This window comes from Pieris napi, chromosome 3 (genome assembly GCF_905475465.1).
Source record: "Pieris napi chromosome 3, ilPieNapi1.2, whole genome shotgun sequence".
NCBI classification, from domain to species: Eukaryota; Metazoa; Arthropoda; class Insecta; order Lepidoptera; family Pieridae; genus Pieris; species Pieris napi.
In genome coordinates, this window is record NC_062236.1 from 5,007,058 (window position 1) to 5,022,137 (window position 15,080).

The following is a 15,080-nucleotide window of genomic DNA, read 5'->3' on the forward strand; positions in this document are numbered from 1 at the left end:
GTCACATTTTATCATATTTAAGTTATACATACCTACAGTTTTAAGAAATTTTAATAATTTCCAAGTTTGTTTTGCTAAGATGGACAAAAACACGTAAAATATTTCGTTTTCACAAGATTCAGGTAATTGTATCTTGAATGTACTTTATCATTACGTTAATCGTATTATCGTTTACCTGATATTGCTGTCGTATAATTATTGACAAATAATTATACGACAGCAATATCAGGTAAAGTGGCATAATTATTTAGTTATAGTTCTTTGAAAATAATTGAAATGGTAAGTTTCATTTAGTGATTTACTTTGTAATAAAATATTGTTACACAGATGTAAACTTTAGTGATATTCCAATGAGGTATCTAGTGATCCTATTTATACAGGAAGGTCCAACTAGTGACGTCAATAAATTTTTTTTAGATTCCTCACACCTCATTTCACAGAAAAAGAATAATGAGTAAATGGTTCTACGCCCTTGATTTGAAAACTGGCAGTAAATATGAAAATCAGAATTCATAAGTGATTTTGATTTGATTCATATTTTTCTTATTTGTGATTATTCCAAGAGTTTAGAACAAATAACACGTTTCTTCTATCGTAAAACATGTTTTCATCTATACACTTTTTGGTGGGTAACTGGTGATATTCAGAAACAAAACGTACCTACCGCTAAGACGTTACCTCAGATACTGTTGTCAGGGCTAAACTAAGTTGCAACCAAGCCAAGTACATACTCGTATCCAGAAACATTGTTCTTGTCAAACTTAGCGAAGTCTGATTTCTATTAGGTACTTTTGGTACGGTTACAGAATATTTTTCTTATTTAAACATATTAATAATATCACCTGACTGTGCAAAATTTGATAATCTATGTAGTAAGGTGAAAATAATATTAAGTTAGTAGTTTTTTTAATCCAATAACGTAGAAGTGAGAAATTTTAATTGTTTAGCGAAGTGTATAATTTCAAGTTTAATATGCTAAATGGCATTCATTATTAATTTTATTTTGTTACATGATTTTTCGTTTTGGTGACGCGTATGTGTCATACAGTAAAGTGTGAATCGACATTCTATATGTTAAATACCGGTTGTCATTGCTTTTTGTGAATACTTAATTCAGAAAGCTAATTGGAACAGCCGGTCTTTGCTGAAAGCACTACGCCTCGTGGAAGTTAAGTATTTATAAAATTAACGGGAGATGCTTTTCTAAACCAGCAATAATATTTATTTCCGTAAAATTAGAGAAATAATTAGGCTTAGCACAAAGAGAGTTAGATGTTAGTTAGAGTTAATAAAAGATGAAATTAAAAAGGAGCGCGTTCTTATGGATGAAATTCCTAAATTGTAACTTAAAAATATAATTTCAGGAACAACACCAATGGAAAAGATCGGTGGTTATATTGCAGCCATACGTGGGATAGTAAATTTTACTAACATTCTTATGAAAGCTATGTAAACCGCTAGAGGTAAATGATAATAGTAAGTATTTACCTTTTTATGTAGTTTATTTCGGTGGTCCGAGTAATTAGGGAAATTTACTATTATTATTTTATCATCTGTATTTGATATTGTTTGAATTGGATAATAAGAACTGGTATTAAGTCTTAATAGCATGTGTGCAAAAGTTATTACCATGGTATTACCAAACATCTACCGGAATATGGTTATTACTAAACAGCCCCACGAAGCGGCACAGTTTTCGTTAACATTAATACAGTTCAAGAACACACTCGATGTCTTAAATATATTTTCGACGAGTAGTGACATATTCCACCAAGTTTAATTTATTAGGTCGGGCATGGTATTACCAGACATGTACAGAATATGGTTATCCAGGAAAGCTGTTGAAATCGAAATCTAAAGGACATTTACTATTGTAGTCCATAAATTGATCCTATTGTACAGTTATTATTGGAATGGTTTCAGATTAGGGTATTCAACATATTGTTCAAAAGTTATCACTTTAAAAAATTCATTAACAACTAATTAACTCTACACATGTCTTATACATAATTGAAAACTTATTATAATTCAAAGCGTAAGAAATTATGATAGTCATTAATATTCAATTTACGTAAGCTAAAAACATATATGTAAATACCGTGACAGTTTATTCTGCATTTTTAGCAAGTTATACATTCATATCTTATTACATCTAGTTCAGTCTTATCTCCTCTCCGGTATGCACTTATTGCATATGCACAAAACTATTATTATATATTAATAGTACCCTGATATTGTAAAATAGAATTAGAGAACACTACAATTATACACAGAAGAAACAAATCTGCGATGTTTGTCTGAGGTAATGTAATATCACACTTAACGAGTAGACATATGGACCTTTTTATCGGGACATTTTGTTCATCGATTTTTTTCTTATAGGCCAAACCGATTTAAAAAATGGTTCTTTCCTTTTAGATGATAATGATGATCTTAGCAGTGGTGCCATATTTAATTTGATTCCCTTGCAAGTTTGTTACTACAACATCCAAAAGAATACATTTATTTGATTATTGGCTGATCCTGAAAAATAATAAAAAATGTACCTTTTAGTTATCTATAAAAGTACTAATTGTTATTCATCTATTTCTCAGGTCATTATTGAAAGTCTGGTGGAAATTGACTTTTTATGATCAAAATCATTTGGTCTTTTTCTACTGAAAAACTAAAAGCGGGAATGTAGTGCCTCAGTATTGTTTTTGACCTTTCACCTATAGATTAAACGAAATGTTGACTGTTTTGTTCCAATACAAAATGTTTAATATAGGAACGAAAATTTGAAGGTGTCTTTAATTAACTGTATCAAAATATATCAAATGGATATTGTAAAAATAATGTGAAAAAACTTTTCAATTTAAAACCTTTTTCAAATATTCACTCAGCCCAATACAAAACTCATGATCATGAGTTTTGTATTGGGCTGAGCTATATTTTCATTACGATAGTAACTTTTTGAGTACTAAGTAAGGTCACAATTGTTCCATACGTTTCTAAAAATACTTCAATACATTCATAGCAAAATTGGTCCTTGTATATTGCAAATTTTTGTAAGACGAGTTTACGAATGTCTAATGATATAAATAGAGCATATGACGTAATCAATTATGTTTTGCAGATGTCAGTATTGGCCTCAGCTTACTCATGTTCGTTCACTATCAGTCTGTTTAACTATTACGAGAATATGGGACTTTTTGCCCTCTACTCAACTTCTACATAGTGGACCTTAAAATTAGGCATAATTGAAAAAGTTTCTACAATTTTTTGACAGAAAATTATCAATAGTTCAGTTGGTAATTATTTGGTCTGTATATATCCTATTCCCCAGTGCGGCCAGATCGCGGGTAAAAGGTACCTCTGCCCAGCATTACGCACCGTGCTATTTCGTCTAGAGAAAGGGAACTTTTTATCCACGATCTGGCTGAACTGCAATTTTCATTGGTAGATGGGAAAGTAAAGACGGAAAATTAAACTTATTGTATCATTATACGTATATTTTAATAACAATAATAAGAACATAGTGTGTACGCATTGTGTAGTATAGTAACAAGTATTTTACAAAACTATTAATGTAATGTATTTAATGATATAAACTTGATAATAATAATAAAGAGATCCGGTGGCCTAGAGCCTGTAAAATTGATGAGTTTCAATTCTGTCTTGTGACGTGTAGAAAAAAGTCGTTTCGTGATAAATGAGCTTTAAGTTTGAAGTAAGTATTATTTACTTTTGTATCTGCTTTTGCACTGACCTGCAGAACTTGAAATATGTATCTTTAATATCATGGCAAAAATTTAATAGTAGAGTCTTAAAAGATAATACTTTTTAAATGTCGAAGAAAAAAAATCGATTTCGAGAAAATTCGAGACCACCAGATTCTACTAATACGTCAATAAGCTCATTAATTAAATGATCACGCCAGCAATATTTCCCTACAGCCTAATTATTTTTCAATAATTTTTTGATGTTTGCCTCTCATTTCTTGCATTTTGTTACGAATAGTGTTCAAAATCAGCTGCGAATCAAATTCAACCCAATGTTGTTCAGCCGCATGTTTTTTAACATAATCCAATAAAACTGTTCTTGCATGTTCATCTAGACCGGGCCTTACCCTTGTTCCCTCCAAGTCAAATGCATTGGGTTTTTTTCCAAATACAGAACATATACTTAATGCGTTCTCGGTAAAAATTTCCAGTAACAACGATCGCGCAAGGATTTTGCTGTCTCTCGACGTTATTTTAATGTTGCTTAGTTGAATGGCGTCTATGTACACCCGTGAATGTGGTAGGAGTTCATCGACACCACTTTTCTTTTCCCGATGCTTTAGGGTCCATCTTGAATCATTCGGATCGTACTCTGGTGGTAAAGTAAACTTGCGCGCTAGGCCACGGATCTTATTTAGTGGATTATTATTTTTAACTTCTGTACCGTCACTATTGTGTTTTTTCTCTTCCTTTTTTCGAGCATCATTTTGTACTTTTGATCCGGTTGCTTTATTTGAATTATTTTCATTTATATTTACTTTCATCATATTATTTTCTAATTCTTTGACTGCAGGCTCTAGATCACCAATATCAGGACCAGCACAGACTTCATTCGTTAGCTCAATAAACTGTTTTATGATCTTACAATTTTCCGCAAACGCAAGATGCATTTTCTCTAACATTAATTGGTTTTTTTCATACTTACTATGAAGTTCTTCCAATGTTTCTTTGAAATTATCACCAAAGACTGATCGTAGAGCCAATATAATTGTCCATTTCTTCATAAGGTTATTTTCTGATGGTTTATTTTCTTGGTTGTTGTTAGTTTTATCGCTTTCTTCAACACATTGGCTAGTTTTCGGAAGACTCTCTTTTGTGGCTTGATCTGGCAAACTAACGGTTTTATTGCCTGATAAAGATATTCTGAGTGACTGTCTTGTTAAATATCTTCTGGCTTGGGGGGAAGCATCGGCAGTTCCAACTTTGCTTTCCTTTCGGCCTATTCTTCCTTCGGCATTAGTCAAGTCAAGTTGCTTTGGTATTTCTTTACTCACTGGTTCTGCATCACTGTTTAGAGTTGAAGTTGTACGGACTTTGTTTGTTTTTGAGTTTGATTGTGATTCGAGTTCTTTCTTGTCCGATGTTGATGGTACATCTGGAATGCAATTTTTAATTATCATTATTAAAGAAATCCTTTTTAATGTCAACAGAATACTATATACCTTCGACTATTTTCGTGCTGCTCTGCTCTTGATCGCATATTTTATTCAGTATCTTGATGTAGTTTCTTGCGTCTTTATAGGACTCTATAAAAAGAAAAGACAATTTGGCAGCCGAAATGGAAGTAAATTTCAGAATTAATAAAAACATAAGTACTAGGATTGTACAAAAAAAAAACTATAAAATCTTCTAAAAATAAAACTATATATTATGTAAATATACATGCATGCATATATAAACAATATGTTTTTTGAACAATATGTTTTTTCTGACTCAGCTCGCCAAGTTCAGTCGGAACATAGCAAAATTTTTCAAAAGTCGATTTTCGAAAAACGGGGCAAAAACAATAACTTCTCGATTTTCAAAATTTTTAATTTTCTTAGCGGGAAGTTGATTAATAATTTCAAGCACCGAAGCCACGTCGAATTACCCTTTTAGACTGGTATTATTGACAGAGAAGTATCACCAGTTCAGAATTAGAATAGAGACTTAGGCTAAGTTCAGATGACCGCGCGTCGCCGCGCGGTTGGAGCATTCACATGATGGTAAATGTACGCGCGGCAGCGTGGCTTCAACATTGATTGACAATGGACGTGGAGGAGGCAATTTGCTTATGGATTTTATATAGAAGACTGAGACGTCGTAGAAGAAGACAAAGACGATACTGGGTGCATCAAATTTTAAGTGACAGACTTTCATCCAGCCTGTTTGTCACTTTGTATCCCGACTTGAGGTTACACGAAGATAATTTTTTAACTATTTCCGGATGTCAGTTGCATCCTTTGATTTTTTATACGATTCTATTGAAAATGATTTAAAATCCAGTGAAGATGCTATAAGATATTGCATATCACCAAATACTTAATACCATATCTTCGGTACTAATTTTGCATCGATCTATGTGTCGTTCCGTCTCAAGCCGCGCGGATCTACTGAACAGGTCGATACAGGTTTGCAAAACTTGTGACGCGCGCGGCCGCGCGGAAGCGCGCGGTTCAAGATCTTGCGCGCGGGTCGGAGCGCGCCGCGCGTTGACGCGCGGTACCGCGCGTGAATGTAGACGATAATTACCGTTTATATTGAACTTGTACCGCGCGGTTCGTAGTTCCGCGCGGTACCGCGCGGTCATCTGAACTTAGCCTTAAAGTCAATCGCAGCAAATAGTTTTTTGCAAAGTTAGCGGAGGTTAAACTGTTTGCAAAATTTTATCAGATACTATCTGCTCCCTACCCAAAAAAGAGGCCTTACAGTGAACACGTAAAACGATAATCGTTACAACTTACTTACTTGTACTGTATTTTATGTTAGCCAAAAAATCTGTCCAGTTTTCTGAGAATTCTTGTTTCTTAACACGTTTTTTTACTTCTGATAGTACTTCAACGGGAAATTTAACAAGAGTTGGACCATCTGATGTTTCACGTAACCTTATCCAAGAATTCGGCACGCAAACATATTTTTCAGGATCCTTGTATGGAGGTTCCAATAACTCAATCACATGAAACTTAAACTCTTTCTGTTTACTCATCTGAAAATAAATCGTTAAATTAATCGAATTTATCACCGCTATGACGGCCGTCATGCAAATGACAGCACCGCTATTTGACGTTACGGTGACACTCATCGTGAGGTATATACATAAAATTACAATGCAAATATTATTTACACTAGCAGCAATAATGGAAAATTTATCACTGTGATTATTGATGGGTATGTGAACAAAGGGCACACCTCTAAGAATTAGTGCAACTCCACCATACCCATCTGTTATGTCTTCTCTATGTCTATGTCCTGGAATTCTAAAATTGAATCCGGGACTCTTGAAGAGAGACGACAAATGGTTTGTAATTATTCAATAAAAAAATTAGGTCACTTTTTTACTATTAATGCTCCGGCAATTCCATTAAATCACCAGAGACTGGTTTCGTGGTTAAAAATGTGTTGGCATCCTGAAATGTTTCAAATTGTAGGGACAACATGTTCCTTCCAAGTTTTTTGATGCTTCCGTCTACAATACTTTTTTTAATGAAAAATTCAAATTGTACTGGGTGAATAGATCCGGTTTGATCCGTTTGTAAAAAAATTTGGACATGCACAACATAAGGCGACCTAGCAGCGCGAGGGTACTTGAAATATTATTAGAGTGAGCAGTCTCGTTAAGTTGGATTTCAGTGCCTTTATCATCAGACTCAAGCACTTTAGGAATAACATTGTCTTTTAAATTATTAGGGGAAATTTGGCAATTATTTGGTTTTTAACTGAAATTCTCTTTCTTTTAACGGATTTCGTGCTTTCCGAACAGTCTGTATCTATAATGCAACCTTCCGTTTCCGTTCCCGACGCATCGATTGTGACTACATGAGACAACGAAGGGATGTCCCTCCAGGGTCTTCGGGCTCCAACATGGACGCCAAGAGAAAAGTCCTATCTACATATAATCCAATGAAATTACTTACCAGGCGAAGAAAACAAACTAAAAATATAAATAATCAACAATAACTACTAATATACTTATATACACTTTACAACTGATCCTTTTATATTAAATTTTCAAAAGCTTAGCCAAAAAAAAGGAGCCCGCCTATTTCAACACTCCCCGCCCTTTTTTTTCCAGACTTGGTTATCATACAAAAAAATTTGGTACACTAAGGCCCTTTCTCCACTACTCCGGTCCGGGAATCAGTCATGAGAAAAATATCGGAAGGCCGGATTGCGCTTCTCCACTTTATCCGACAATAATCGATGAGGAAAAGTAAAATTTCTTGGCTTTACGATTCACAATGAGTCCTGCCTTTTATCGCCAACAACTTTTAGCTATATGGAAGTATGTCCAAGTAAAAGAATGTACTATTATATCTAGGAGAATAGTAACTGGAAACATTAGTATTCATGAGTGCCAAAATTGTTTTCCAGTGTTGTAAAACTAAATATTTTACACTAAAAAGCTACTTGCTAATAATTTCTGTGATAAAATCAACTTATTAAAATTAATTATAAATATTATAATATACGTATTTATACTGTATTATAATGTAACTTTAGTTTTCAACATTGTAATGTTATCTGTAACTGTGTTTTATGTCAATTAACTGTAAATCATTATTGTTTATAATTATTAAAGAATTTTTAAAAGTCTATTTTATTTATACTATACGTCATAACTAGTCCAGGAAAAAAATAGTATTTTTACTGAGTCCTTTAGTATAAATTATGTTCTTGTAACAAGTAATTGTTGTAGATATATGAAAACAACAAATCTACCTAGATACTTGTATATTTATCATGCAACACGTATATTAACTAAAACCCATATACTGTATATTTATTAATAAAACGTTCTAATTTCTGAATATTTTATTTCCCTGGCAAATTTATTACGCTTTTTTATCTTAAAATATGATAATCTACTTAATAAATAGTTCACTAATACTATGGTATAAAAATATAAATAAATAGCAATATAATTTGATTTGGTCCAGGTTATCCAGATTCTTTCAAATTAAAGAAACTATAAATAAACCTGTGAATAATCATTTATAACCTCTTGGATACTTGGATCGATAAAACACTGCGTTCCGATCTAGCAAATTATCGGATCGTTAAAAACCGGATGCCGGAGTAGTGGAGAAGTACGTAAGGACTGTTGTGAGTTTCTAAATCGGATCGGTAATTAACGTTTGCCGGACTGGAGCAGTGGAGAAAGGGCCTAAGTACGTTCCGAAACTGTTTTAATTTTACTTCATATCTTCTTGTAAAAAAATAATTTCTTTTTTTGAATAGCCTATCGAACGTGGATGCGGCGCAATTCTTATTACAGTAAAACCTTTTTTGTTCGAATTAAATTATACACAGCACCAATTGTTAAAATAGCTTACGTTTAGATGGCACCTTTGTGTCTGCTGTCCAAAAATTGAGTTGATTACCACAACATGGCTTGATAAAGTTTAGTAAACACTGTTTTCACTGTTTGACCTTCTCTCAAAAAAATTAATAGGAAAAAATATTCGTAATGTTTACGTCGCGACTCGCGATACGTCTGTTCACGCACGAAAACTGACAAGGATCACAGAACACTATTACTTCTAGCGAAGAAGAACAACAACTTCATAGTACTATCGTATGGCGCGAGAATTTAAAATTTTAAGGAGAATTTTAAGAAATAATTTCATGCAGAGAAATAAAACAAGGAGGGTACATGGGTAACATTTATATTGAAATACAATAATTAAAAACAAAAAGTCTTATTGTATATTCTTATTAACAAAGTATTTATTTGTTAATAAGTATATTTATATATTAAGTTGCAATAAAATTAATACATTTTTTACAATTTAATGAAATGATTAAATATTTATCGATTTACACTTTTACATACATCATCACACCTTAATATTAAATGTTTTTCAATATATTTATACAAACACTTCCATGATTTTGTGGACGCTTCTTCCATAAATTTATATTTTTTTATTTTACAAAATCTTTTTAAACATATAACAATGTACTTTTATAATTGTTTCAATATTTACTGCGTAATGTTCTTCACATTTACACATTAGCCAATCTTTGTGCAAATTTTAAGTTAATAAAGTATATAAAATAATTTAAATTTTATCTGAGTGACTTTGATCTTTTAGATAATTATTTACCAAATTTGCAGCCTTTTCAACCATTTTACAACTATACTGAATGTAATTTAAAGTACACCTAACACCGTCATATTCTTTGAATAATGTAAACAAATGACATATCTCAGTGTTCTTATCTGCTAGCAAAATAATTTTACAAAGAGTGCCAGAGGTCGTCAGCATGTTACGATTCACAACGCTCCACCTAAGGATAATAAATTTAATTTAATTTCCCATGTCCAGGAATTTGATGAGTATTTATTTATTTTATGCACCAACAAAGTAGTCACTAATACAAGTAATGTAACACAAACACTAACACAAGCCAAAATGCTACCCCAATTATAGGCGCATACCACATTCTAAATTTTTATAAGTACAATAAAAGCAGAAAAAATTAAGTTAAGATAAACCAAAATTACAAAATTAATTGAATTAATTGAATAACCCCGATAAAATCTTAATGAGTAATCAGCTGAGCTGCTAACTTTTTGAAAATTGATGGGGAGTTTGAAAACATATCTATTTGGGGGAATTCACGACCCCCCCATTGCGATCCAATACCATCAATTTCAACGCTATGAATTAAATTATAACTCCTTAAAGATCTATTTAATGGAGCATTCTGACCCAGATGTGATTTTGCAAACTTAATTCTGAATGGAGGCTTTGCAAATCGTTGCAGCTTTTTAGGAACAGAAATGTTTACTCTGGTCAAGATATCAGGGGTGTCCAAAAAAAAGTACTTGAGTGATTAGTAAATTTATTTTATTCGGTTTCAAAAAGGGGGTTTTTTAATTGAGGCAGTATCTAAAATATTCTCGTCGAACTGATAGCATTCTTCTTCAAGTCGGTTACAAATACGTTTCACACTTTTGATAGACACACTTTGAAATATAACTGGTATATTTGTAAGACTGAACTATTTGTCATTAACCAAATTATTTCTCGCACATGTCGCTCTAAGTATTTGGCATCTTTATAATGCTCATAATTGTTTTGCTGTGATATCTAACGGGTGATTAAGGTTTGTTTAGATGTGTGGCACTCGCGTAAAACACAATGTATTGGCATTATTTATCCTCGTCTGATATAAAGGTAGATTATTTTCAACGGGCCCCGTGCAAAAAGGAAAGTTTCAATATTGTTACTTACTACAGTAATTTACTCTAAGAAACTATATCATAAAGGTTATTTACTTTACATGAAATAAAATGAAGTTCCTCACTCGTATCTATCTGTCTGTATGAACCAGATTAATTCAAGAATTACCAACCCGATTTTGGTAGGTACAATTTTCACTAAATACGTAAAATAATACAATTGAAAAGGAAGGAAAAATTATGGGAAATACGTTACCTTAAATGAATTAAATTTTCCCAAAAACAGTTTTAGTCACTTTTACGTAAGCTGTTTCGACTGTTCCTCGTTGTACCTACATTACTATCAGCGTTTAGAAACTATATATATAAGTAATGTTAAGTGAGACCTCAGTCAACAAACCTCAGTCTTGTTGCATTAGCGGCAGAACATTAGTCGTTAAAAATGTATCGGTTTGTGCTTTTCTTAAGTTTGTTTTCCTACGCAGCGTCGAAGTGTTAGTATCAAACTTTGAATAAAAAAATAGTACTGTCCATATGGAATGTACTAAAATGATGTTTTTTGGGCGATATTCAAATTTTGAATTCTAAACACTTGTTCTGTTTTAGCTGAGCTGTCATGTAGACATATTCGCGAATTCGTGGATAGACATAATTATTGGAGGTTGAAATTGGCGAAGGGTGAAATACCTAATCAACCGGCGGCATCGGAAATGAAGTATATTGTAAGTTTTATCTTAAGTAAACGTAATCATAATAACAGTGAAAATAAATATGTAACAGTCAATATTTTTTCTAGATTTGGGACGAGGAGTTGGCAGCAAAAGCAGATGAATGGGCCTCCAATAATCAATATACCCATAACCCGGATAGAACTGTCGGTGAGTTATTTTATGTGCAAGGCCTACATAGCTTTTGGATAATATAATAACTGTGTGTAGGCATAGTGGTTTCAACATGTGACTTTCATGCCTCACATCGTAGGTTCAAACCCCGGTAAAAGAAAACATCGATAGGAAACAGGCATGCCTTAGACCCAAAAAAGTCGACGGTGTATGTCTGGCACAGAAGGCTGGTTACCTATTTTTTAATTATAAAAAACAAATGATCACGAAGCATATACATAAATCTGAAGGCAAAAGACCTAAAATAAAATAATGAGACGGTAGTTTTTCATGTACTTAATACATAATAGTAAATTGCAATCAAGCCAAATGCGCCGCTTTAATAAGCGTATTTTTCCCGTTTTTAATTTTGGGATAGTTCCCAAGATGTTCTTTTAAATTGTATTAAGATATATACTGATGTAATGTTAGAGCAATGCATTTAATTTCACAGACTAATGTATTTAAATACCTAATATATTAATACATTGGACTACTGTATCTGTTTCCTTGATAACTTTTCTTTATAAACGTTAGCCTGGAAAGAAGGCGATTTTTGGATCTAAGATACAGTCAAGACTTTGTCTTACGTAACATATAAGTTTTGTTTAGGAATAACGAAACTTATATGTTTGTATAAATTCCTTAGATATGCGTATGAAGAGAGATAGATAAATATGCAGTATTTGTTGCCCACAGAGATTTTAATAGGATTTTTAAAATGAATTAATATTGAAGATGTTACGTCTATACCAAAGCAATATATCTAAAATATGTTTTTTTCATTATGTATTAAGTAACACATTTAAATAAAGACTGTTGATTTAAACCTTCGACAATTTCTCACCATAGGTATAATTTAATGTTCTAGGTTCATATCGCTTTACTACCGGTGAAAATATATTCTCGCCAGAAACCACGGATCAGTCATACAAATTTGAACCGAGAAGTGCAGTGGATTCCTGGTTCAGTGAACACAAAGACTTCAACTATGGACCTTTGCAATCTTGGCAATTTCACCCTTTTGCTAAGAAGATTGGTCATTACACACAGGTGAGTGAAGATTGGATAATCATTTCTTCCTTTTGGAATGGTTTTGGTGCTATAGTGATAATTAATATGAAAAATTATACCCAATAACTGTCTCCAATATTTACCTATACATGGCACCCTCGAAATACATAAATCTCTTCTTTTAATGAAACTTGATCCTGTTAGATAAAGTTAAAATTATCAATATGACTAAGTTTCATAAAAGTGAACAAACAATACAAAGTATATACACTAATACGAAATTTTGAATTTTTTATTCAATTTCAATACCTACAGATCAAACTCATAATCTCAACTTTTTAAGTCGGTTAGTAATAATAAGTAATAACCACATCGCGTACGAGATTGAATTGTATGTTAGTGCATAATTAATTTTATTTTTATTTATGCACTAAAATGCACTCAATTTTATTTTTATTTCAGGTGGCATGGTCCGACTCAATTTATTTAGGCTGTGGGGTCTCTAAAGCATATAGAAATGGATGGGTTTCTTACACCGTTGTATGCAACTATGGACCGACGTAAGTAGCCAAAAAAATGTTTAAACCCTTTTAAACTGATTTAAATGATACGATAAAAACTAAAAATACTAAAAACTAAATGATATGATATAAACACGAATTTAACCTAATTCGACGCCCCGAATATAGCGTTTGGCGATAAAGTGGTGACTGAACTGACAGCTGAGTAACTAAGATAGTTAATTCGCGATTGAATCCGTTAATAAAGCTTTATATAATTGTGTTGGACTCGCCAAAACCAATGAATACATTATGTTGAGTTGTGAGTTCATAATGACCCAACAACTCCGGTTGATATGTCATGTGCATTAAACACTAAGCCACGGAGCTAATTTTTGTATTACATTTATAACTACGATCTTATATTTATATGCTGTATATTTAAAGCGTAGACAGTACAGATTTTATATTATATTTTAAATAACTAGAATATACTCGCGCGTTCAAATGATTTTCGGGAGTGTAATTAACATGTGTGTGAAATCGATATTATTTACAAGTTAATATTTTTGACTTCTCTTTGACTGACGCGGCATTTCATAACTTCATAAGACAGATAAAAAACAAGAGGATATGGATCTTTGCATCCAACAAAATTTTGCAGAAGTTAACTTGACCGCGTTAATATGGCAACTATGGTATTCTGTTAATAGACCAGTCATTATAGACATTCGAAATCGAAAATTTGATAATAATTCCAAAAGTTTTCAAACTTCGGTCAAGTGAATGGTACATTGGGACGACAATAAATCTCATTTTGCAACCTTGTCCGCAGTCCGGAACATTGTTAAAATTGCAATTAAATTAATTTTATTTTCGATATATCTGTCAAATTTGCAGAACTTTTGGAACGTTTTCCTTCAGTTTAATAAAGAAAAACTTTAATTTTTAATAACAAAAAATGTTCCGTACACTTAGGTTGGTTGCAAATTTTATACTTGATATGAAATATTATATCGAAAACTTCCCCAAGTTTGCAGAACTTTTGGAATTTTTTTCACGACCAAAACTTATTTTTAACAATGTTCCGGACCGCAGAGCAGGTTGCAAAATTTTATAGTTTGTTTTAATACCACTCCCGACCTTACATCAAAATTTGAAAACTTTTGGAATTATAATGAATTAATTGTCTTGACTGACTGGAGTATAAATTGACGTTGCAGTCTTTTGCGATCGCCGAATAACGAGTTTTTTAATGTCTTAAATTTACGTTTATATCGGCTGAAGAGGTTTTATTTAATTTTTTGTTTCTGGTTTAGTCTACATTTATTTTCGTTAATCAAAAATTTCTAAAAATAGCAAATTAGTTTTGTCACTAATATAAGGTAGTTTTTACAATCTAATTTTCTCACTTAGCATAAATTAAATACACCTGTTTGTAATTGTTTTGTTTACAGTGGAAATAACATGGGTTGGACCCCCTATCCCGCCGGAAGGCCGAGTGGCCAGCTCGTATGTGCCAACGATTGCAGTAGATTCTACGGGTACAAGTGTAGCAATCTATTTTAATTTAATGTATGCTATTGGTTTCAATTATATTTATTCCTAATTCTATATTTTTTTAATTATTCCGTATGCGATATAATTCTGCGTTAAGATTTATAGTGTAAAATAAAATTGTATAAGTAAAGGAGGAAGTATTCAACTTCGTACCTTTGTTGAATATTCTTATGACAATCTTTTAACAAAACTACGT

At 32.3% G+C, this 15,080-nt stretch overlaps 2 protein-coding genes and 1 long non-coding RNA gene across 5 annotated transcripts in view; 1 reads left to right on the forward strand and 2 right to left on the reverse strand.

Moving 5' to 3' along the window:
• LOC125063275 overlaps window positions 1-9,265 on the reverse strand; it is a 22,738-nt gene extending 13,473 nt beyond the window's left edge. Inside the window, exons 1-4 of one of the 3 annotated variants that reach the window (XM_047669638.1) lie at window positions 9,074-9,265; window positions 6,489-6,726; window positions 5,204-5,287; window positions 3,517-5,136 (exon numbers count right to left, since the gene is read on the reverse strand). In XM_047669638.1, coding sequence (XP_047525594.1) covers window positions 3,941-5,136; window positions 5,204-5,287; window positions 6,489-6,726 — 1,518 coding nt within the window. In that variant the 5' untranslated portion in view covers window positions 9,074-9,265 and the 3' untranslated portion in view covers window positions 3,517-3,940. Of the gene's footprint in view, window positions 1-3,516; window positions 5,288-6,484; window positions 6,727-9,073 lie in introns of those variants that run through there. The other 2 variants (XM_047669640.1, XM_047669639.1) reach the window with 2 other exon arrangements.
• On the reverse strand, window positions 2,259-2,907 carry LOC125063286. The gene is made up of 2 exons (XR_007119493.1): window positions 2,862-2,907; window positions 2,259-2,523 (listed from the first exon to the last, which is right to left on the reverse strand). It is a non-coding gene; the product is annotated as an uncharacterized LOC125063286 (long non-coding RNA).
• Window positions 9,266-11,243: 1,978 nt separating the features above from the next.
• LOC125063279 (venom allergen 5-like) lies at window positions 11,244-14,936 on the forward strand. Its single transcript, XM_047669648.1, has 6 exons — window positions 11,244-11,423; window positions 11,536-11,651; window positions 11,726-11,807; window positions 12,682-12,863; window positions 13,287-13,384; window positions 14,782-14,936. Exons 1-6 carry the CDS (start codon window positions 11,372-11,374, stop codon window positions 14,891-14,893), a joined length of 642 nt encoding a protein of 213 aa, XP_047525604.1. The 5' UTR covers window positions 11,244-11,371; the 3' UTR covers window positions 14,894-14,936.
• The last annotated feature ends 144 nt before the right edge of the window (window positions 14,937-15,080 follow it).